The 24,056-nt window shown below is 35.1% G+C and overlaps 1 protein-coding gene across 1 annotated transcript; it reads right to left on the bottom strand.

The window, feature by feature from the left end:
- Positions 1 to 1,788: 1,788 nt before the first annotated feature.
- LOC125830624 (uncharacterized) lies at positions 1,789 to 5,130 on the bottom strand. Its single transcript, XM_049509800.1, has 6 exons — positions 4,975 to 5,130; positions 4,309 to 4,566; positions 3,905 to 4,265; positions 3,358 to 3,466; positions 2,051 to 2,118; positions 1,789 to 1,961 (listed from the first exon to the last, which is right to left on the bottom strand). Exons 1-6 carry the CDS (start codon positions 5,128 to 5,130, stop codon positions 1,789 to 1,791), a joined length of 1,125 nt encoding a protein of 374 aa, XP_049365757.1.
- Positions 5,131 to 24,056: the final 18,926 nt, after the last annotated feature.

Genomic DNA, 24,056 nt, shown 5'->3' with positions numbered 1-24,056 from the left:
ATCAATATTTCACCTTTGTTTGACATACATAGTGTCGGTGAAATAACAGGAGGAATAACAGAAGTAAAGAAAAGTTTGTCAAAATCAACATGATATTTGATGATATACATTTTTGTCAAGGACTCGTAATCTTTCATAACCCACACATCTGCATGACTTTCCCTAAAAGAAAACACAAAAGATCATTTCCTAACACTCCCATAGACGGAAAAATACCTTCTTCTTGAGAGCAGGGCTTCTCCACCTTTCCCCACTTTTCATCAGCCAAATCAAAAGAACTAATATACCAATCAATCGATGAATTTAGTCCAGAAATAGTAGCAGGCCAATAAATTTTCCCATTCAAAAACTTACCAAAAACATTTAATATCCCCGTACTCGAGCAATCATCAACACTTTTCTTTCAAAACACAACCTTTTCGTGAACATGCATAAAAATAAGGATTCATGGGAATATCTAAAACACATGACACCGTAACAAAGAGTAAACCATGAGGAACTCATTAACTCAAGCTAGAGTAGGAGTAGAAGGAAAAAGATGAGGATATCGAGACATCATATCGGCCTCGGCCTCCTAAGTAGCACCCTCAACTAACTGATTCCTCTATAATACTTTCACCAAATCAACTTCTTTATTTCTCAACTTCTTAACTTGCCGGTCTAAAATCTCAACTAGAAGTTCCTCATAAGAAAGATTCTCCTTAATTCCCAAACCTTCTAAGGGAACTATAGATGTCGAATCTCCAACACATTTCTTTAACATAGAGACATGGAAAACCAGATGCACCAATGCCAAATCACTAGGCAACTCAAGCTCATAAGCATCCTTACCAACACGTCTCAAAATATGATATGGACCCACAAAACGGGGACTAAGCTTCCCTTTCTTCCCAAATCTCATTACACCATTCATGGATGAGATCTTCAAGTAGACCCAATGATTAACTTCAAACTCAAGATCTCTTCTTCTAACATCGGCATAGGATTTTTGTCGACTTTGGGCTGTCCTCAACCTCTCTCTCATAAGTTGTACTTTTTCCATAGCCTCATAAACTAATTCGGGTCCTATCAATGCAATTTCACCCACCTCAAACTAACCTATAGGATATCTACACCTCCTATCATAGAGAGCCTCAAATGGAGCCATACCAATACTCGCGTGGTAACTATTGTTATAAGCAAACTCAATCAATGGAAAATGGTCATCCCAATTACCCTTAAAATTAATGACACATGCTCTCATCATATCTTCAAAAGTTTGGATAGTACACTCCGCTTGCCCATCGGTTTGTGGATGAAAAGTCGTGCTAAGCTTAACACGAGTACCAAGACCCTTTTGGAAAAATTTCCAAAATTGAGAAGTAAACTAAGTACCTTGATCGGAGATAATGGACAAGGGCACTGCATGCAACCTTACCATTCCCTCAAATACAACTTAGCATAATCTTCCACCGAATAAGAAACTTTGACGGGGATGAAATGAGCCGATTTCGTCATTCAGTCTATTATAACCCAAATTGAATCACATTGTTGGTGAGTACGAGGCAACCCTACTTTGAAGTCCATATTCAAATCTTTCCACTTCAAAGTAGGAATACTTATATCTTGGGACAAACCTCCTAGTTTTAGATGTTCAACTTTCACTTTTTGGCAATTCAGACACTTAGCCACAAATCCTGCAATATCCTTCTTTGTCCCATTCCACCAATAGATCTCCCACAAGTCATAGTGCATTTTTGTGGCTCCCGGGTGAATGGAATATTGTGAACTATGGGCTTCATATAAAATTTATTCCCTAAAGTCATCTACATCAGGGACGCACAAATGACCTTGATAACGAAGCACACCATCTCCACCTTGAGAGAAAGCCTCTGCGGACTTTCTAAGCACTGCTTCTTTCAATTCTACTAAGGTCAGATCAAGACATTTCTTAGCTTTCACATCCGTCACAAAAGATGATTCTGAACCACAACACCACCTTTGGTGGAGTCCATTAACCGAACAACCAATCAGGCCAATCTATGTACATCTCGTAACAATTCTCTTTTACCCTCTTCTATATGGGCAACACTACCCATTGATAGTCGGTTAAGAGCATCCTCCACCACATTTGCCTTTCTGAGGTGATAAAGAACACTCATATCATAATCTTTAAGTAACTCATGCCACCTCCTTTGGCGAAGATTAAGATCCTTCTGATTAAACACATATTGCAAACTCTTATGGTCGGTGAACACATCTACATGAACACCATACAAATAAGGCCTCCAAATATTTAAGGCAAAAACCACCTCCGCTAATTCAATATCGTGGGTAGGATAATTCTTCCCATGAACCTTAAGTTTCCTTGAAGCATAGGCAATAACCTTCCCATTTGGCATAAGCACACATAATAACCCAATTCTCGAGGTATCACAATAAACAACAAAAAAATTTGTCTCTTCCGGTGAAGTCAACACCAGAGCGGAAGTAATTCTATCTTTTAATTCCTGAAAAATCTTCTCACATGCTTCAGACCATATTAAATTGGCCTTATTTTGAGTCAAAGCTGTTAATGGAGAGGCTATCGAAGAAGACCCCTCTACAAACCTTCTGTTGTAACCAGCTAAACCCAAGAAATTTCTAATATCCAAAGGGGATAAAGGTCTAGGCCAACTTTTGACCGCATCTGTCTTCTTAGGATCTACCTCAATACCCTTACTTGAAACATTATGGCCAAGAAAAGTCACGAACTTTAGCTAAAACTCACATTTGCTAAACTTCACAAAGAGTTATTTGTCTTCGAGAATTTACAACACAATCCTCAAATGATTGATGTGATCATCCTCACCTCTCGAATATATCAATATATCATCAATGAACACAATTATGAATATATCAAGGTATTGTCTAAATACCCTATTCATCAAATCCATAAATACCGCCGGGGCATTGGTTAAACCAAATGACATCACCAAATACTCATAAGGACCATACTGGATTCTAAAATCCATATTTGGAATATCATCACCCTCCACCCTCAATTGGTGGTAACCCGACCTAAGGTCAATCTTGGAAAAGTAACTCGCTCCTTGGAGTTCGCCAAATAAATCATCTATTCTCAGAAGAGGATACTCATTCTTAATGGTCACCTTGTTCAATTACCGATAGTCAATACACATACAAAGTGAACCATATTTCTTCTTAACAAACAAAACTGGAGCACCCCATAGAGAGATACTTGGTCGGATAAAACCTTTATCCAACAAATATTTCAATTGCTCTTTTAATTCCTTAAGTTCTACCGGAGCCATTCGATAAGGAGGAATAGAAATAGGTTGCGTATCTGGGAGAAGGTCAATACCGAAGTCTATTTACCTTTCAGGAGGAATACTAGGTAAATCATCTGGGAACACTTCCAGAAACTCATTAACAACGGGGACCGACTCAAGAGTACGGGTTTCAGAATCCATATCCCTCACCCTAACTAGATAGTACATGCAACCCTTAGAAATCTTCTTTCTAGCCTTAAGATAGGAAACAAACTGACCCTTAGGCATAAAATTTCCCCCCTTCCATTCTAGGATAGGCTCATTTGGAAACTAAAATTTGACTACACGGGTTCTATAATCGATAGAAGCATAACAAGAGTGCAGCCAATCCATACCAAATATTACATCAAAATCTAGCATATCAACCTCTACCAGATCAGTAAGAATAACTCTATGGGACAAGGAGATGGGACACTTTCAATAGACCTTCTTAGCCACAATAGAATCACCAACAAAAGTAGAGACAGAAAAATGATCTAACAACACATCAGGAAGCACATCAAACCTCATAGCCACATATTGCGTCACAAAAGACAAGGTAGCCCCAGGATCAAGTAAAGAATTAACATCAAGTTGAACGACTTTCAACATACCGGTAACCACATCGGGAAAACCTTCTTGCTCACCACGAGTCTGAAGTGCATATAACCTATTTTGCTTGGGAACATTAGAACCCAGACCACTTGGATAGGATGAAGGATTGGGTTGAGCCCTACGACTATCTCCCTCATTCTTAGCAACTGAAGGACAATAACTGATCTTTTGGTCCATCTTACCACAACCAAAACAAGCACTGGAACCCGCTAGACATTTACCTTCATGCTTTATTCCACACTTAGCGCAAGTAGGCAATAAAGACCCACTATCACCTCCTTGAGATTTAGGGTTAGACACCCTCTCTTTGTTGAACTTAGGAGCATTTGAGGAACTTTGCCGAAAAACCTTTGTTGAAACCTAGGATGACCATATCCATCAGACCTTGCATGAGAGAAATTACCATCACCGGTTCTAGCCCTCTTGTCTCCCTAGATCTCTGCTTAAGTTTCTTCTCTTCAATCTTTTGGGCATGAACCATGAGATGAGAAATATCCATGTCATGGACAAGCATAGTTGTATGACATTCTTTCACCACCAATTCGGACACACCCGAAATGAACTTGCTCATCCTTGCCCTAGCGTCGGAAACTATAGAAGGAGCATACCTTCTTTCACCACCAATTCGGACACACCCGAAACGAACTTGCTCATCCTTGCCCTAGTGTCGGAAACTATAGAAGGAGCATACCTTGACAATTGAGTGAACCTCAAAACATATTCTTTCACACTCATATTTTCTTGTCGGATATTGATAAACACAGGCACTTTTGCCTCCCTCATCTCAAGAGGAACGAACCTATCAAGGAAAGCAAATGAACCTTTCCCACTATAGGGGACCCTCATCTTCCGGTCTTGCTTCCTTCCATTGGTTGAACCAAATTTTAGCAACACCTTTAAGTTGATAAGCGACCAATTCCACCTTTTCCACCAGAGTAACTCCCATAATATTCAACACCTTGTAAGCCTCATCAATAAATTATTGACGATCTTCCTCAACCTTAGAACCATAGAATTCTAGAGGATTCATCCTAGTGAAATCACTCACTATAGATATCGTCATACCTACATTTGGGTTCACGGGGGCCATAACCTCCCTATTGGCTTGGGCCATCACGGCTTGAGCCAAAACTTGAAAAGCAGTCCTAAACTCCGCATTAGTCACTTGCTCGACCAAAGGGTCAACCAGAGCTTGAGGAGCTCTCGACCAAAATGTTCTCATCATTTCTTCTAGCATAAGCCCTTCGAGTAGTCATATCTTGTAGACCATCGGGTAAAGATTAGGAGAGAGACCTTGTAGAGTTAAACTCTATCGCACGACTTAGAGTAATGAAGAAGTGTAGTTTCCTAAACATCTTGTAGCCTCTCATTCATAAATGTGACAAGCTTTACACTGATGAACAAGGCTCTACTAGACATGGTTTTGAGACATCCTAGAACCTTTATAAACATTGTGCTCTGATTACCAAGTTTGTCCGGACCCAAGGGCACCCCCTAGATGTAAAATTGCATACAAGACCCCGAGAGGCCTTATATAAGCCACTTAGCATACATAGTCAAGATAATATAAAATCAATAAGATTTAAAACATTTTGAACATAACCAAAGTTTTATAAAATGAAGCGGAAGTCTAATACACTTGACTCAAAAACCATCTAATTCAATAGAATATTGGGACACAAGCCAACGTCAATGTTCAAAACTCAAGATGAAAAAAACATAAGGAGTAGTGGCCATATAATTGGATGAATAAGGACTCACCAATCGTCAACTTCTTCTTCTAGTATAGATCCTAGCCGTGAGAATGAGAATCGGGAACGTCGGACCCTACATTTGGATGAGAAATGTATGCAAGAGTATACATTAGTACAAAAATGTACTAAATATGATAGCTTGCATAAACATCACATAAGAGTTAGACAACATAAGTCATAAAGCATAATCAATGCACATAATAGATTATTTCACATATAAGGAGTACTTCTTGAAGTAACCTCAATTCATACTTAGTCAAGAAATGTGTAATCTGCCACTATTCTTACTCATCATTGAAGACAAACTCAAGCAAAAATCCAAGTTCATCACCTATCATAACATATCCTAGCTTATCTTTTAAAGACATGGGGAATCACCTCTTGCCTTACTATAAAGGAACATGGGTAATCGCCTCTAGCCCTTCTTATTTTAGGATCATGGGTAGTCTCCTCATGTCCCTCTTACTATAGGATTGTGGGTAGTCGTCTCTTTTCCATCTTACTATGGGTAGTTGCATATAGTCCCTACATCATGTGACATGGGTATTCACCTCTTGTCTTTCTATCATATGACATGGGTAGTCGCCTCTTGTCATTTAATTAGGATCATGGGTATTCACCTCTAGTCCGACTCTAAGGAATATGGGTAATCACCTCATATTTTTCTCATTAGAGGTCAAGGTTAATCGCATTTAGCCTCATCACATTCATAGTACTTAAGCTTAGATTCATTTTAGGTGAACAATCCTTTCAACCTAGAATCATTCAATGTGAGAATGTCTTTCACATTCATACATAAGAAAATCATGTGGGAAAGATCCCTTCCACAAAAATTACATCAATAATCAACCGTTCATAACATATGCTTCACTCTCAATGCAATTCATATCATAATCATCACATATGCTTCAATCTCGAAACAATACTTATCATATCTTATTTATCCTATAAGAATGCACAAAAATCCATTATTTCTCCTTTCAAAGAGTAAAACCCATTTACATCAATTTTATCTTAGAAACATGGGTTAAGCATGGATACATGTAAATTCATCATAAAAAACATAGAATCCTCTCAATTCATGCAGAATCAACCTTAATTCAATCAATCAAATCAACATTCATAAAGACCCATTACTTAGAAGAAAACCCTAACTCAAATTGGGGAGTTTCTACTTTTCAATTGGGAGAACTTAGGGGCTCCATGGATGCAAGGATTCCATGGATGAAAAGCTATCATACCTTTCTATCAAAGCCCACAAACAATTGGAGAATGGATACTTGACCTTGAGTCGTAGCTTCAACCCTTCTTCTTCTTCAAGTTTCTAGAGAGAGAATTATTTTAGAGAGGAAGAACCCAATTTCTTTTGGAAAATTTAATAAAATGAATTGAATGGGTAAGTTTTGGGGTTAAAATCACTTATATAGGGCTCCTAGGCATGGGTAAAATGACATAACATCAATAAAAAATAATTAGAAAGAGACCTAACTGCCCTTGAACTTACAGCTGACTCCCACACGCCTGGCTTCACAAGCCATCAAGGACCACACGACCCGTTGTTGCAGTTATGGTCCTTTACCAGGGGCTTGGCAAACCATCCCAAAAACTGACCTTCCATCACGACTCATTCCAAGAGCCATTTTGGCTCCCACGAGCTGTCAAGTGGCTCGTGTGGAGGGTCAGATTCTAGGCAGCTGCTACCTCCCCTTCACGGGCTTCACCATGACACATGGTTCCCTCCACGAGCCGTCTAGGTGCTCGTGGGAGGGAAGCCCTTTTTGGCTAGACTTTGGGAGCCTTCACGGGCAACACCACGTCTCGTGGTTTCCTTCACACCCCGTTTGGGCCTTCGTGGAGGGTGCCCAGGCTCAAATCCTTGCCTTGTGACTTTTCACTTAGCACCTTTGCTTAGTCTACTAGATTCTGAGGTGTTACAAGATGTAGGGCATGGGGACAAACTATTCCAACACTTTGATAGCCTTACATACCTTGAAGAACAAGTTTCTTGAAGAATCTTGAAGAAGAACTTGATTAGATGCCTTGAAACCCTAGCTTGAAGAAGAAAAATGAAGAAAACATTTCTTAAGATTTCTTGAATTAGTTTCTTGAAACTCTATGACCAAGAATTATGATTTTCATTAGTGACTCATAATTGTATGGAGGAATTTGAGTTGGAAAGAATGGAATTCTTGGAGAAAGACTTACCTTGAACAAGAATCTTGAAAAAGATAGAAAGAATCTTGAAAAAGATTGAAAGAATCTTGAATAGAGTCTTCTACTTTTATTTTTCCTTAGGGTTTTGCTTTAGAGTTTGAGAGAGAATAAATGATGGATTAAGAGATGAAAATCTGATTGTTTTGGGTCTCTAATTAGTCAAGAAATTCGTTTAGGATTTTCTTAGAGGTAAAAAGACAAAAGTGACTCTTTTTAATGTTTTCTTGTCGGCTAATTCATCACTACACTGTAATAGGTTACTAAAATAGTCATTACTCTTTACTCGAAACTGGGATTGACGCGAAATTGGAGGCGTTGGAAAGAAGATTCAAATACCTTTAATTTGATAGTTTATGGGACACGTAACTCTTTATATTCTAAGAGATATGGTCGTTTAAAGTTGACCCAAGTAAAATCTTATATCAAAACTTAATCGGTAAGAAAACTTTCAATTAACTTTGTGCTAACAGTTTTTAGTGACCTTAATTGATATCCAAAATCATTCCCACACTAAACAGTTTACCTTTAAAAATACGGGCAATTTACGAATCACCCGACGTGACCTTTTATGTTAATGAAGAATAGTTTGGGTCTTAGCTTAGAAATTTTCGGGGTGTTATAATAGTTGAGTTCTAATCACATAGTACCTTACCTGATTTTACATATTAGGAAAGAAAATAAATTTCCTCCTATTTAGAGTAATGATCCAAAGATCTTCCAACATAACAAAAAAGGGGACCTAAATGCACTCAGACCACACCAAGACAACCAACAGATCTAATCAGAAAGTAGAAATCATGGGGTGTCTAAGTACCAACTTGTACTTTTTTTTCTTCTGAATGAAGGTAGTTGAAGCTTGTTCATTCTCAGTTAATCCATTTTCAATAATCGGTAGACCTCTTATTTAGAAAAGGTAGAACAATAGTGGGTTCCTAGATAAGTCTATCTTGTTTAGCTGATACATTTGCAACTTCATTTCCTTCCTCTAACAATGTTTAACTTTTATGTTCCATTGGACAATCTTAGATATGATCTCTTCACTAATTCTTTGAATTCTCAATGGTAGTTTTATAATTTCATTGATCATTTTAACCACTAAAAGAGAGTTCAATTTTGTAACGACTCGTTTGATTGTTTTGAGTAGTAGAACTATTTCTTCTTCCTTTTTTTATCTTTATAAAATACCCTTCCCGTAAATTTTAAATAGGAATTTTAAACTATTTATTTAACTACATTTATTTAATTGATGAGTATTCCTTTAAATAACTAATTTAGGTTATTGTTAATGGGTCAAGTATATATGCCCTATGTCAGTTGGCCCATATGTAAAAATAAATAGTGAAATTTAGGTTTTCTCGTTCATAAGAAATTTTTTTTGAAGAAAAAAAGAAGAAGAGAAGAAGAGAGCAGCCGTTAAACAAGACTTTGTTGGGGCAATAGCAACGAAGAGTGACAACTCTCCAGGTAAGAAAATTTCAGTTAGGTTGTAATGTTGTCTCTGCATACATTGATTTAGCCATATATATGTTGGGTGGGGGGGGGGGGGGGGAAGGGGAGAAATTGATTTTTTTTGAACTTTTTTTGGAGATGTTGCAATGTGATTCTTTACATTTGTTGATTAAATCAAGAAAGAAATTGTTGCTAGGTAAAATCATGAGTAATGATGAGCTAAGATGGGATATGTTAGTGGAATAGAGAAATTGCAATTTCATTACGGTATATTTTCCAGAACTAGTTGGTTCCTCTTTTTATTTGTATTTATTTTTAGTTATCACATTACGATTCATGTTTTGACACATTGTGATAGGTAATTTAATATTAGGTGTATTGTATTATATAAATACCATTAGATTTATGTTATTTGGAGAAAATGAGACTTGACCCTAGATTTGAATCTAAGAAATATGAGAGTTGGGATATGACGCATCAAGATTAGGAACTTGATTATAGATTTGTTCTCTATGATTTATGGGTAAATTATGTATATACTATTTTATATATGAAGCATCAAGATTAGGAACTTGATTATAGATTTGTTCTCTATGATTTATGGGTAAATTATGTGTATACTATTTTATATAATTTTACTAAAATTCCAAATTGTCCTTGTGGGCTTCGATTAAACTTTTTCGGTGAGTTTTGGGGTATGGGTTAGAAGTATAGCAAAATAGGCGTGTACAAACTCGTTTACTTACAAATAATGTATATTTTATAGTTTAGGAATGCTTTGAAACTTTGCAAAAAGGAAAGCAAAATCTTGAGGATTCGTGATACATGTTCGACATTCGAGGTATGTTAAGAATTCATAGACTTCATCGATGGCCGTTTTTCTAATTAAAGATTAAAAGTGGAATAGGTAATGGGTTAGGCGACAAATGGAATCTCGTACCAATGGCGTGACGGGCATTGGTAAGAGTACTAGTGTTATAGAAGGGAAAGTTTGTTACTATGAATGACATATTGTAATTAGAGAATGCAAAAGCATATGGACATTAGCTGATGTATTACTGACTCTTTTTCTTTGTGTGGTTGTGTTTCTTTATTGAACCCATAAATTTATGATAGTTGAGGTGATTATATGTTAAATCGATATTGATTGATTGAGATGCACCATCATCCCCCTATTTTGTTGATATTATATTGTGCACATGCATTGACATGGGATTGAGTATGAATAAAGGCATGACACATGGAGATCGTCCATGTTGAGTTTAATATATTTTTATAAGTTGGGCATGTGGAGATTGTCTATGGGATGGTTTTATTTTATGATAGTGCATTGAGATCGTCAACACATACATGTGGAGATCATCCGTGTCGTTATATGGACCTCGCGAGTCCCCCATGAGTCATGAAATCTCAATGTTTTTCTGAGAATTATCGTGTATATACGATTGACAGAGTACTTCACATAATTTCATGGCGCCGCATTGCATCTCTTTATATAATTCATTCTTGTTTGATTATATGCTTCATTGGTGTTTGAATATAATGTGTCATTTGTTTCTCCCTTTCAGATGAAACTTGGCTGATAAGTATAATGTAGACTTGAAAAATTAAAGGATGAATTTCTTATATACTCATGTCGCTACTTCTTGTTTGTCGGTCTATGAGACATACTAGGTACACGTGATTTCGTACTCATACTATACTTATTGCATTCTTTTGTGGTGCAAATTGAATTTGAATATGAGTGCATCTCGCGGAGCTTACCGAGTTTAAGCTTGAGTTATCTTGGAGTTGTAGTGAGTTGCTTGGCTGATCCATGGTCCACATCTCCCTCTAACTTTTTATTTATCCTGTTGGTCTAATATTAAGACATGATATTTCATACGTCCAGACATATCATTTTAGTTTGAGAATGACATCATGTTTTATAAGTTCATGTACTTATGACACTAAATTTGGGGTAGTATTTTAACTTATCACATTTTATATTTGTGAAAGACTTAGTGTACATGATATTTTACTTGTCACATATTTAAGATGAATTGGTAAACTTATTGGGTTGACTTACATATTGGCTGGGACCATATGTTCCATCATGACTTATATTCTTGAGTCGTGACCAATCGAATGTCATGATCATGTTCTCAATTTCATTTCTAATAATACCTCTTACTCCAACCTTTTTTTGATTTCACATGTATCTCCCATCTGTATTAAGTGAGATATCATAATGTCATAATCATGTTCCTAATTCAATTTTCTAGCAATACCTCCCACTCAGACCCATTTTACAAGAATATTACACAGTTGAAGTTCAATATGATCAACAACTGGCCATTCAAATGACCTTCTAATTAACTTACTTTAAGGTTAAAGACTTTACACATATCTATATGATTCGAGGAGTACATGTAGAGATCTAATCTTTTTTCCATAGCTCCTAGAAAATAAATGTACGTATGATTTTAGAACGAAGGGGCGATATTGATTAATATGTTGGTTTCATTACCAGGTGTATACATAAGAGTTATCTGAAATTTGGTCAGTATTAGACCAAATGAATTTGGAAATATAAGACCATACTCTTTGTATTGAATAGCATTTGAAGAAGAGATTTTGATTGAGAATACTTGGATCTGCAGATTATAGTTCGAACAAATATAATGAATAAACATTAGGTTAGACTTTGTAGGGCATATGATTACACAACTAGAAACATCGAAGAATTTCCTAAAATGTCTTTCCTACTTTTTCCTTTTTAAATCTCCCCTCACAATCATGGCGAAGATTATGTATATCATCATCTATTACTAAAAGTGGGAAGCTCCAAACTCTAAAGTTGGATTACCATTTTACCCAATTCTATATTAAAATTAAAATATAATTAAAAAATCTAACTAAATATTAAACAATAATGTTTTAATTACCTTTCAAAAAATAATAAATCATAATTAGCATAGTGAAACGTGTATATGCAATTTATAACATTTAATTTTTAAAAAAGTCTCTTAATTGCAATTTGCAACAATCAAGATTTAAATAAGCAATTTTTATAACAATAAATCATTATTCTAACAAAAATATAATAAATCACTATTAATTTTAGTAAAGAATCTTAATTGCTAGCATACAAAACACTGATAATTTGAAGGGTTATTGATTGAATCGAAAGGTTTTTCAGAAGAAGAAAAGTCAATTAGGACTTAAAGATTTATATAAGACACTTTCTTTTGTTGTCTGTTCTAGAATGCATCTATGCTTATAGCTTGAATTGTCTCTTAAATTTCTATTCCCTTTTCAAATAAGTTTTTTAATCAAGTTATATATTATTCATTTTTATGTTTTTCTTGCCATTGATTTATCATTCTGATTGTTAAATTTTCATGCAGCATAGCCCCAAACATAATTTCATCAGAGTTGAGGAGGTATGGCTTTTTCAATAATAAATTATCAAATCAATTATTGTCATGTTTATATTGCTTAAATTTCTATTCCCTTTTCAAGTTATATATTATTCATTTTTATGTTTTTTTTAAGTTATATATTATTCATTTTTATGTTTTCTCTTGCCATTGATTTAGCGTTCTGATTGTTAAATTTTCATGCAACATAGTCCAAACATAATTTCATCAGAGTTGAGGAGATATGAGTTTTCAATAATAAATTATCAAATCAATTAGTGTCATGTTTATATTGTATATATGTACATACATGATCGTGAACTTGTAGATTTCACTTTTATTTCACATATATAATCCTTCCTCAAATAGCAAAGTTAATTGAATATTGCTTAATTTAAGAAATTAAAAGACTAGTTTTGCTAATGTTTTGATGGTAAACGTGGTTTCGATGTTTATGGTGCTTCAATTTTCTACAGTTTCGGTATGTGTGTAACATCTCACTAATTGAAAGAACTAGAAAGTAGTTAAAAATTGGAAATAGTCATTTTTGGAAAAACTATAAAAATCTAGAAATTTTGTTAATTATGTTAAATTGAGTTTTTGGTCAACTTCAAGCGACAATAACTCGTAGCTCAGAATGAGTCAGGTGTGTTTCCAGATATTGTAGGAAAGATCATGGAATAATCTTTCCAACGTTGTTGAGCTTGCACGATTCCGAGTTCGTATGAGTGAGATATGCCCATTTGAAGTTGGGTTGTTCAATTAAGGAAAGTCTAAACCGGATTTTGAAAGGGTATTTTAGTCTTTTCCTTACCCAATTATTTTAATTCGATTTTAGGAGTTTAATTGGGGTCAATTCAGAATTTGGTCAGTTTAGAAAATTGGAAATTTACACTAGGGCTTGGAGAAAGAAGAAAAGAGGAGAAAGAAGGAGAAAAGGCAAGATTTGTCAAGATTGTACAATTTGGTTGTGAATTTCGCCAAGGATTTAATCCTACAAGGTATGTGAGTTCACGTAGCATTGGGTTCGTTCACCCACGCGCCAAACATGTTTAATTCAATGTAATTTTCGTCCTAAAAGATTGAGGATTTGATGTTCTTGAGTTGTGTTCTTGAATTGCTTTCATTCTTGAACTTATATGGGAATGATGAGTTTTCTTGAGATGTCTTATCGATTTTAAGAGTTGTTTCGAGTTGGATTCCAGTGTATATGTTTTGGGTATCTGAATCTAAGAAGATATTGAGAAAAGGAATTGAGTTTAATCGAATTAAGGTTAGAAAACGAGAAGAAAATTCGTTAGGAATTCACCTGGGGAGGGCCTGGCGCGGCGCGCCCCATCTGCGCTAGAGAGGCTGGGGTGGCGCGCCAGTAGTGAGCCCAAAATGAGTCTCTGAACTTTGGGGGCTGGCGCGGTGCGCTAGGGCCGTCCGCCCCAACCCGTTTTTCATCGTTTAGCCCGTTTAAGTCCTTCTAAGGTGTACTAACACTTCCTACTGATTCTAACTACTCTAAATGATTTCTAAACACCTAGAAATCATCCGTAAACTTGAAGCATAACCTTGAATCCATAAATTCAAATTCAAGGAAAGTTAAGAGTCAAGTAAAGAGGTTAAGAGTCAAGTGAAGTTCATAGAGTTTTCCAAAAGTCTTTTACAAACGTTTTAACTTTGTGTTAAGACTTAAGCTTGAGTTGACTAAAGAGTTAAGAGTAAAGTTCATTTCTTCAAAGAGTATACGGGAACTAAGTATTCCCAAAAGTTAGAAATGTTTTCACATTTGAGCAAGAAAGGGAACATCGATTCCAAGAGAGCTTTTAAGCTTAGTTTTGAGTAATTATCTCAAACCAAAGAAAAAAGTTTTGTTTTAAAAACATATGAGCTAAGTACATTTTGGGAGTAGTATTGAGCACCGATATGGGGTAACTCAAGTCTCCATAAACCATGTAGCCATCATGGGTAGTAAATATTCATACTTTTTAGATGATTTCTTAGTGCTTTTAAGCATAGACTAGTTATGATATAAAGGGAATAAAGAACTATTTTCCTTCACAATTTTCTACCTTGTGCATCCCCTTCTGCCTCTTAAGAATTTACGCATAACACATCGTATCTAGAGTTTGCCTTTGCGAAATCTGTCTATAAACATTCGGGTCTCATGATGAAAACCTTCCTAATCAATCTAATTAAGAAGCAATGTTAGGTACCTCCATATATATGATTGGAATCCTTCTTCCTTGTTTTAACTCATGAAATCTACAACTTATTATAATCAATCCCTACCACTCAAAATTTTTTCTCCTTCCATCAATATTTATCTTATGGGGATTTATTACAATTTCCAATGGTCGATAGCCATTCAAATTTCTTTCTAATTGAATTATAAATTAGCTAAAATGTTAATATTCTAGATCTGTACACTATTAAATGCATTTTCATGTATAATTATAGGAATAAAACTATAGACATGACATGAAAAATCATGACATTTCAAGAAACTAACATGTTTTCACAAGATATAACATAATCATTCCAAACGGAAGGAGCTAATGTCAGATATATAATAACTTTAACAAACCATAATGAAAGTTGATAACTGCTTCACAATATTCTACGCATCGGAGACAATAAGTCTCATCATTAATCACACAACAATTATAATAAAATACAATAAAATACAAATTAATAATCTAATTTTCTGGCTCCACTGAATTTTCAAGGAAGCTAAACTTTCCACAAACTTCTAGTCCTATAGAATTCTCAAGGAAGCTAAACATCCAGTGAACACAATGGATGAATCTGTAGTAGGCAAAATTTGATTCAAGGTAAACTCGTCCACTTCTTTTTTCTAGATGTCATATTCTAGAAAACCGCCATCTCTTTTTCTCCATGAGATATTCTTATTTTCTTTCAAGTATAATATATCATCTAGGTAGCAATTTTGATTCCCAATGTCAACGAATGAGCCAAATGTAGGAATTTTCATGACATTAGTTCATGTCCACCATTCTCCATTTTTCTCTAGCAAACAGACAAAGAAATCCATTTCAACAAACACATAAAGATAGAGACGATTAGTAAAACTAGATATCTTCATATGACTACCAAATGTTGCGATGGGACAGGTGCTACAACAAATTTCTCATTTGCCACAATCAAAGAAATAATGGCAAAATTATTAAATTCACTACTACCATTTCCTTCAACCGATCTAGTTTCCATCATGTTAACTGTATCATCTAATGAAACTGTATTTTGGTCAAACAAGTGATAACCAACCGGAATAGTGTCAATGTTTTCCAAGACTCATTCTTCACAGAGTATATTCGAACAATATAACGACTATCTTCTGCATTAATTACAAATATATAGCGATTATCTTATAATCATCACTTACAGAATCACACACAAAACCATATAGTGTTGATTCTTAAGATTTAACACATTTTGACACATAAAGATTAGGCTTCTTAACAATTTTATATTTTTGAATAGCTGAATTTATATAAATAATTTGAAGCTATACACCATACATAAAAAGTTGTTACAAGAACCCACCAATGGATATGAATCATCTTGGGACATAGAAAAGTTTGGTAGTTGGGGAGACACAACTTAAGAATTCACACTCAGTGAAGATGCATTTATTTAACCGATGTTGAATAATAGCATGTTATATTCCAAACAAGGAGATGGACTTATTTTCGATGAAATTAATAGAATTTTTTGAAGATTAATATTGGATGATGATTTGTCAATTTGCAACTTGTTGAAATTAGGGTCATTGATGATTGAACAACATGTTTTGTACACAACCTTGAAGCATTGAAGAGATTCAACAAGTAGTTTTGAGAGGATGCAAGTGATTGCATCATCTCAAAAGTTGGTATTTTTTCTTGATTGGGGACTCATTGGACTTATGTTTACTTAGGATTTTAGGTTTTCTTTTTTTATGTATATATACTAGTTTTCAAAAACGAGCATTGTACGTGTATTTCGTGTTAATTAGTATAATTTTTAAAAAAATTATAATAAGTGTACAATGTTTTACGTCGACTTTGAAGAGGAAAACATGCAAGTTTAGATCGATGAATTGTGACCATATTCAACTGATATTATTGTCATTGCAAGGCACATCACACAAAATTTTGTTATCAAATGAATTTTAGAAGTAATACTCTATCGACTTCAAAATATGCAATTCTTATAATATATCAAGTATTTAACATTCTAAATTTTGGTAAATTGAATGAGAGAAACCAAAAGAGGAAATTTTAAAAAAATAAAAAGATAAAAATGATATCTTTTAATTATTTTAGTCAAATATTTTTATAATATTTTAATTTAGTGTAGAAGAAAAATCGTAATCCAACTTTATGGTTAGAATCTTTTCACATTGAATAATATACGTTGAAATGATATATGATAATGTTTCTGGAGGACACAAGAATTCCAATGTCAAAATGGATATGATTATTGATAGCAGAAGACTTTGTGGAGAAACATTGAATATGTAATGTAGTATTGGTTTCAACAAGAAGTTATAACATATGTTAAAATCTATCAAGTTTATGATGTAGTGCTTCACTTTTGCTTGGAGAAGAGTTGAGAATATCATTGAAGGGGCATGATTGCCAGTTTCAACATTTCTGTTGGAAGAGAAGTCGAGTAAGGTTTAGTTTTAGTGAACAACTTTCCAAGTTTGCATCTCTACGCTCCAAAACGCAGAAGCCTTTCAACAAATCCTTAAGGTAACTGATAACGACCAATCGAGGAAACTCTATTGATGGGATTCCCTTATGTTGAATTAGTTAATTCCAGTTTCTTAAGGTCTTGGATTGTTTTTAACCCCAGCTCCCTAGGATCTCCCACCTTTTTGATCCCTTGATGACTCAAACTCACGACCTTAGGGTAGGAAGTAAGGGGTGCTTACCATCCAAGCAACTCCCTCTTGTCAGGGTCTTGGATTTGAGTTCTCATAGAGTGGATAGTTTGTCGTCAGCTACATTCAAACAGCTAAATCGCATCAAGTACCTCACTGTTTGGGAAAATAAATATGGTTTTCATCCATAAGCACAGTTTCCCCATATAAAAACTTTAATTGTGAATGCTAACAATAAGATACTATTACCAACATCTATTTAAAGTGGAAAAACAATATAAAATATACTTGAATGAAACAAAATAAGATTATCAATATCTTAATAGTAAAATATTGAGTCAAATAAGCACAGATTGGCAACAATATGAGACTATACATGTATACATGGATAAATAATACCTAATGTTATTCCCAAGTCCAATGAGTCTCCACTCAAGATAAAATATCGTCTTTGGAGATGATGTGACCACTTGCATCCTCTCAAAATTGTATGTTGAATCTCTTCAATGCTTTAAGATTGTGCACAAATCATGGTGTTCAATCATCATGACCCAAATTTCATCAAGTTGCAATCGACATATCATCATCTGATATTAATCTTCAACTAATCTTATTAATTTTGTCGAAAATAACTACATCTCCTTGTTTGGAATATAACATGTTAGCATTTCACATTGGTTCATTAAATGCACTGTCATTGAATGTGAATTCTCATGTTGTTTCTCTCCAACTACAGAACTTCTTAATGTCCTAGGATGTTTCATATCCATTGGTCAGTTCTTGTAAGGGCTTATTATGTATGGTGTATAGCTTTAAAATATTTATATGAAACCCAGATATTAAATAATAATAAATTGTTAAAAAGCATAATCCTTAAGTGTTGAAACGCGTAAAATATTATGAATCAATGCTATATGGTTTTGTGTATGATTTGGTTAGTTCTTAATATACTGCTACATTTGGATTAATACAAAGGATAGCCATTACATTGTTTGAATATACTCTGTAAAGAATGAGTCTTGGAAAAAGATTGACATTGTTCCGTCTGTTTATCACTTCTTTGACCAAAATCCAGTTTCATTACATAGTACGGTTAACATGATGGAAACTAAACCGGTTGAAGGAAATGGCGGTAGTGACTTTAATAAGTTTTCCATTATTTCTTTGATTGTGGCTGATGAGATATTGTTGTAACACCCATCCCATCACAATATTGTGGGAGCGATATGAAGATGTTCAATTTTGCTAATAGTCTCTATGTTTCTGTGTTTGCTGAGATGATTTCTTGGTGTGTTCGCGGGAGAAAGATGGAGAATAATGGACATGGACTAATGTCTTGAAAATTCCTACACTAAGGTCATTCATTGACCTTGGGAATCACAATTTCTACCTAGATGGTATATTACACATGAAAGAAAATGAGAAATCTTTTGGAGAAAGATGGATGGTGATTTTCTAGAATATGACGTGCTCAAAAAAAAAGTGAATGAGTTTGCCTTGAATCAATTTTTCCCTGCTACATATTTATTCATCTTGTTCACAGGATATTTAGCTTCCTTAAGAGTTTCGTGGGACTAGACATTTATGCAAAGTTTAGCTTCCTTGAGAATTTTATGGAGCTAGAAAATTTATTATAAAACTGTGTTTTGTTGTTATTTATTATAAATTTTTGTGTGATTAATGATGAGACACTTATCGTCTCTGATGCTTAGATTGTTGTGAAGTAGTTAGAAACTTTCATTCTGGTTTGTTAAAGTTATTATACATTTGACATTACCTCCATCCGTATTGGAATGTAATGTTATATTTTGTTAAAAGATGTTATTTTCTTGAAATGTTGTAAATTTCATGTCAGGTCTATACTTTAATTCCTAGAATTATATATGAAAATATTTTTCACAGTGTATAGATCTAGATTGTTAATATTTTAGCTAATTTTTTAAATTTAATTAGAAAGACATTTGAATGTCTATTGACTATTGTAAATTTGAATCAAGCCCCTTAATATCCAAATTGATGGAAGGAGGAAAAAGTTGAAGTGGTGGGGATCAATTATAATAACTTATGGATTCTATGAGTTAAAACAAGGAGGAAACATGTCAATCATATATACGAAGGTACCTAACATTGCTTCTTAATTTGATTTATTAGGAAGGTTTTTAACATGAGACATGATTGATAATAGATAGATTTTGCAAAGGGAAACACTAGATACAATGTGTTACGCATAAATGCTTAAGAGGTAGAGGGGATGTACTATGTAGAAAATTTTGACGGAAACTAGTGCTTTATCCCTTTATATCTTGATGTATATAATCTTTGTCAGGATGCTGAGGGGACATTTAAAATGAACTAAATAGGAAAGAGTTTTTAGGAAATTCTTCGATATTTATAATTGTGGAATCATATGCGCCACGAAGTCCTACCTATGTTTATTCACTATCTTTGTTCTAACTATCATCTTCACAACCAAATTTTCTCAATCAAAAACTATTCTTGGAATGTTATACAATACAAGAGTATGGTCTCATTTTTCCCAATTCATTTGGTCTAAGACTAGCCACATTTAAAATAACTCTTATATATATACCTTGTTTTGAAACCAGGGTATTAATCATTATCTTCCCTTCGTTTTAAAATCGTAACACCTCAAAAATATAAACTAGGATTGAACAAAAGATAAGGGCAAACCACGGATGGTTCCACGGGCCGTTAAGAGGACCACAACCCATCACCCTGCTCATGGAGTTGAACCCAACAAAGGTGAGGGTCCATGGACGCCTAGACTGTCTATTGAGCTTCACAGGGACCGTGAGGTCGTCGGTGAAAAAAGGGCACAAAACCTCCAACCCATTGAGAAGGACCACAAACTCTTAAACGGTCTATGAAGCTTCACGCAGACCATAAGGTCATCCATGAAAATAAGGACCACGGTATCCTAAACGCTCCGTGGAGCTTCACAGGGACCGTGAAGTCATCCATGCAGGAGGCTTGTCAGGTTTTTAGTCTGGAGTCAACTTCACACAATCATATCTTTCAGAACAAAATGAATTACGTGGCGCATGGCCTATCAACTTAAAGATCTTTGAGTCCCTTTTCCAATGCCACAAAGTTTGCAGCGTTAGTACAAAATATGTACCACGTATGATAACTATGCATAAAATATTTGAAAACATGCTTGGAAGAGGATATTTTCATGAGATGCAATGACCAAGCTAAAACGTGAGATAACAGGTTAAAACATGAATAAACAACATGGTCAATGTAAATAAAGGTCATCTTAAAGACATGTGACATACTTCTTGAAGTAAACTTGATTCATTAATATGGGAGAATTACCTTTAACCGAGATGTAAGACCATGTGAGCTATTAACATGGAATCCGATGTCTCCCACACCGATAAGGGGTGTCCTACTTGCCAAGGTAAGACCAAGAAATTTCTAACTTACGTGGATCCACTAGCTAATGTCTATCTAGACAATCCTATGTTTGGCACATAGTTTATGGGACTTGGGTAATCACCACTTGTCCACTCAGTGCTAAGCATAACTCCCACAAAATATCCATTATTCTTATTCATCTTTTCTTTCAGGGACTTTGGTAATCACATTTTTTCCTTACAACATGTGATATGGGTAATCACCTCTTGTCTTTCATTAGAGGTCATGGGTAATCGCCGTGTGCCCCATTCTTAGAATAGCTCCATATCTTTGATCCATTTTAGGTGAGAAGACCTTTCAACCTTAGAATCCTTTATGTGAGAAGACCTTTCATATTCATACATAAAGTAGTTCTGTGAGCAACCCTTTTACAACAATTAACCACAATAACAACATATATGCTTTTACTCTCAAGCAATCTACATCATATATCATCAATTTCATAAGAACATGCATAATTCCATAATTCACCTTTTATAGCTCAAAACCCACTATCAATCATTAGTATTTAGAAAACATGGGTTAGACATGGGTTCATGGGCATTCATCTTAAAATCATGAAATTATATCAATTCATGCATAAAAGTTCATAAATCAATTAAGTAAGTCAACACTGAAAAGAACCTAAGACATGGAAGAAAACCCTAACTCAATTGGGGATTCTAGCTTTGTAAATTGGAGAATTTAGGAACTCCATGGAGGAAAGAGCTCCATGGATGAAAACTATAATACCTCAATGACAGGATCTTAACTTGAATGGTGGAATTGGAGACTTGACTTGCCAACCCTATCTTTCTTCTTCAACTTGTAGAGAGAGAAATATTTGAGAGGAAGACTTGTTGTTCTTTTGGGAATTTGAGAGAATGATTTCATTTGGGGAAATTTGGGGGTAAAAATACTTATATAGGACTTCTAGATAAGGGTAAAAGGACTTAGTTTTAGGATAGAATAATTAGGAAAAGACCTAAAAGCAACTAAGAAAATAACTATCGGACCTCACAAATGGCTGGACCTACGGTCTGTTGATCAGACCACGGACAGTCCTAGTCAGCCGTGGTTGAGATCAGGAACTATTAATTTTGGCCCTCCATCGACGGACTGTACCTACGACTTGTGGGTCCACCGACAGACCGTGGAGCACGTCTGTAGGTCCCAATCCTTATCTTCCAAATTCAACTAAGCCTGGGACTCACCTACGAGACCTAGCTACAGCTCATGCATTAGATGACGGACCGTCCTAGTGAATCATTGAAAAAGTACTGAACTTGACATTTTAGGAAAATTGGACTGGCCAACCACGTGCCTACTTACGGTCCGTGAGTCAGACGATGGACCATTGGTGGCGTCCGTCAGTTCTGGCACCACATTTTCTGAAGGACTTAAATTTTCTCATTTTTGAATCGGATGTGTTACATAGACCATGTGAGTTATAACATGACATCCGGTGTCTGTCCTACATCGAAAAGGGATGTCCTTACTTGCCAAGGTAAGAACCATGAGTCTGAACTAAAGTGGATCCACTAGCTAACGTCTATCTAAGACAAACCTATGGTGGTACATAGTTATGGGATAAGGAGATGCTACAAGAAACCTGACCTCTACTAACGGGAAAGTTTCCATATCAATATCCTCTTGGTTCTAAATATAAATCCCTCGGAATAGTAATTTATCATATTTGTAGTATAATCCATGGAAAGACACAATTAAGCAACCAATCCAAGCTAAAGTTCATTTAGAATAGCTCATTAGTCTTGATTCAACTTAGGTGAGAAAACCCTTCAACCTCGTGCATCCTTTTGTGAGAAAACCTTTCACAACATGTTCTTATTGGTATGTGTCAAAAACTTTCACAACAACAACAATATTTATATTTTACTCTAAAATCATTCTCAAATCATTTACATCCATTTCATAAAAGAACATGCATATCTTCTTATATTCATCTTTCCTAGTTGATAAAATTCATCATGTGCTCATAGTCTAAAAATCATGGATCATACATGTGTTGATATAGTTCAAATCAAATCATGCAATTACTTCAATTCATGCATAATAAGATAGAAAACAACCAATTGGATCATAATTGAAAAGAACTCATGAAGATTGAATAAAACCTTAACTTTGAATTGAGAATCTAACTTGTAAAACTTGGAAAATTTAGGTACCCTATGGAGGAAGGACTTCATACGTGAATACTAACATACCTTAGTCATCAATTGCCACAATATATGGTGAATTGAAAATCTTGATGTGAAACCTAGCATTTTATACCTTAGTTCTTGATAGGATTTTAGGGGTGATCTTGGAGGGAAATTTAGGAATTAGGTGAATGATTTAGAATGGGTAGTTTTAGTACTTAATTCACTTATATAGGTGTTGAAATAGGGTTTAAAACGGTGTAGTTTAGGTACCAAACATTTAGGGGAAAGACTAAAATTATCATAGCTTAAAAACTGACAAAGTCACCTAAAGGAAGGCACCATACAAGGTTTCAGTGTCGTATAGGGAACCATCCAAGAGATCCCCCTCCCCTCCTGGCAGTCCTAAATGGGCCGTGAAACTATTAATGGGCCATTTAGGGACCCGTCAAGGTTATTCCAAATCCTGGCAGCCCTGGACGGCAAGGCCACTTGCCTTAAACAACCATTGGTGCCCCAAACGGACCTTTTTGGGTCTCGTGAAAGGTCCCCGACCTGCTTTTGGCTTGTGGACTTACCCGTTAACTCCCTTTTTACCTTATTAAAGCCTGAGGTGTTACATACCTGGATCAAGTAAAACATAAATATCAAGATGAAAGACTTTTAACATATCGTTCACCACATCCGGAGAACCCTCGCGATCCCGTCAAGTTAGAAAAACATAAAATCTATTTTGGTTTGGAGTACCCAATCCAGAACTACTAGGTTGAACTTGCCTACCATCCATTCCCTTAGTAGCAAGCAATGGACAATGTCTCATCTAGTGACCATTCTTTCCACAATTACAGCAACCATCATTACTGGACAAACATTTT

The sequence above is a fragment of the Solanum verrucosum genome, unplaced genomic scaffold (genome assembly GCF_900185275.1).
Source record: "Solanum verrucosum unplaced genomic scaffold, falcon-dt-bn FXZP01000297.1, whole genome shotgun sequence".
In the NCBI taxonomy this organism is placed as follows: Eukaryota; Viridiplantae; Streptophyta; class Magnoliopsida; order Solanales; family Solanaceae; genus Solanum; species Solanum verrucosum.
This window is presented reverse-complemented; position numbering and strand designations above follow the sequence as displayed.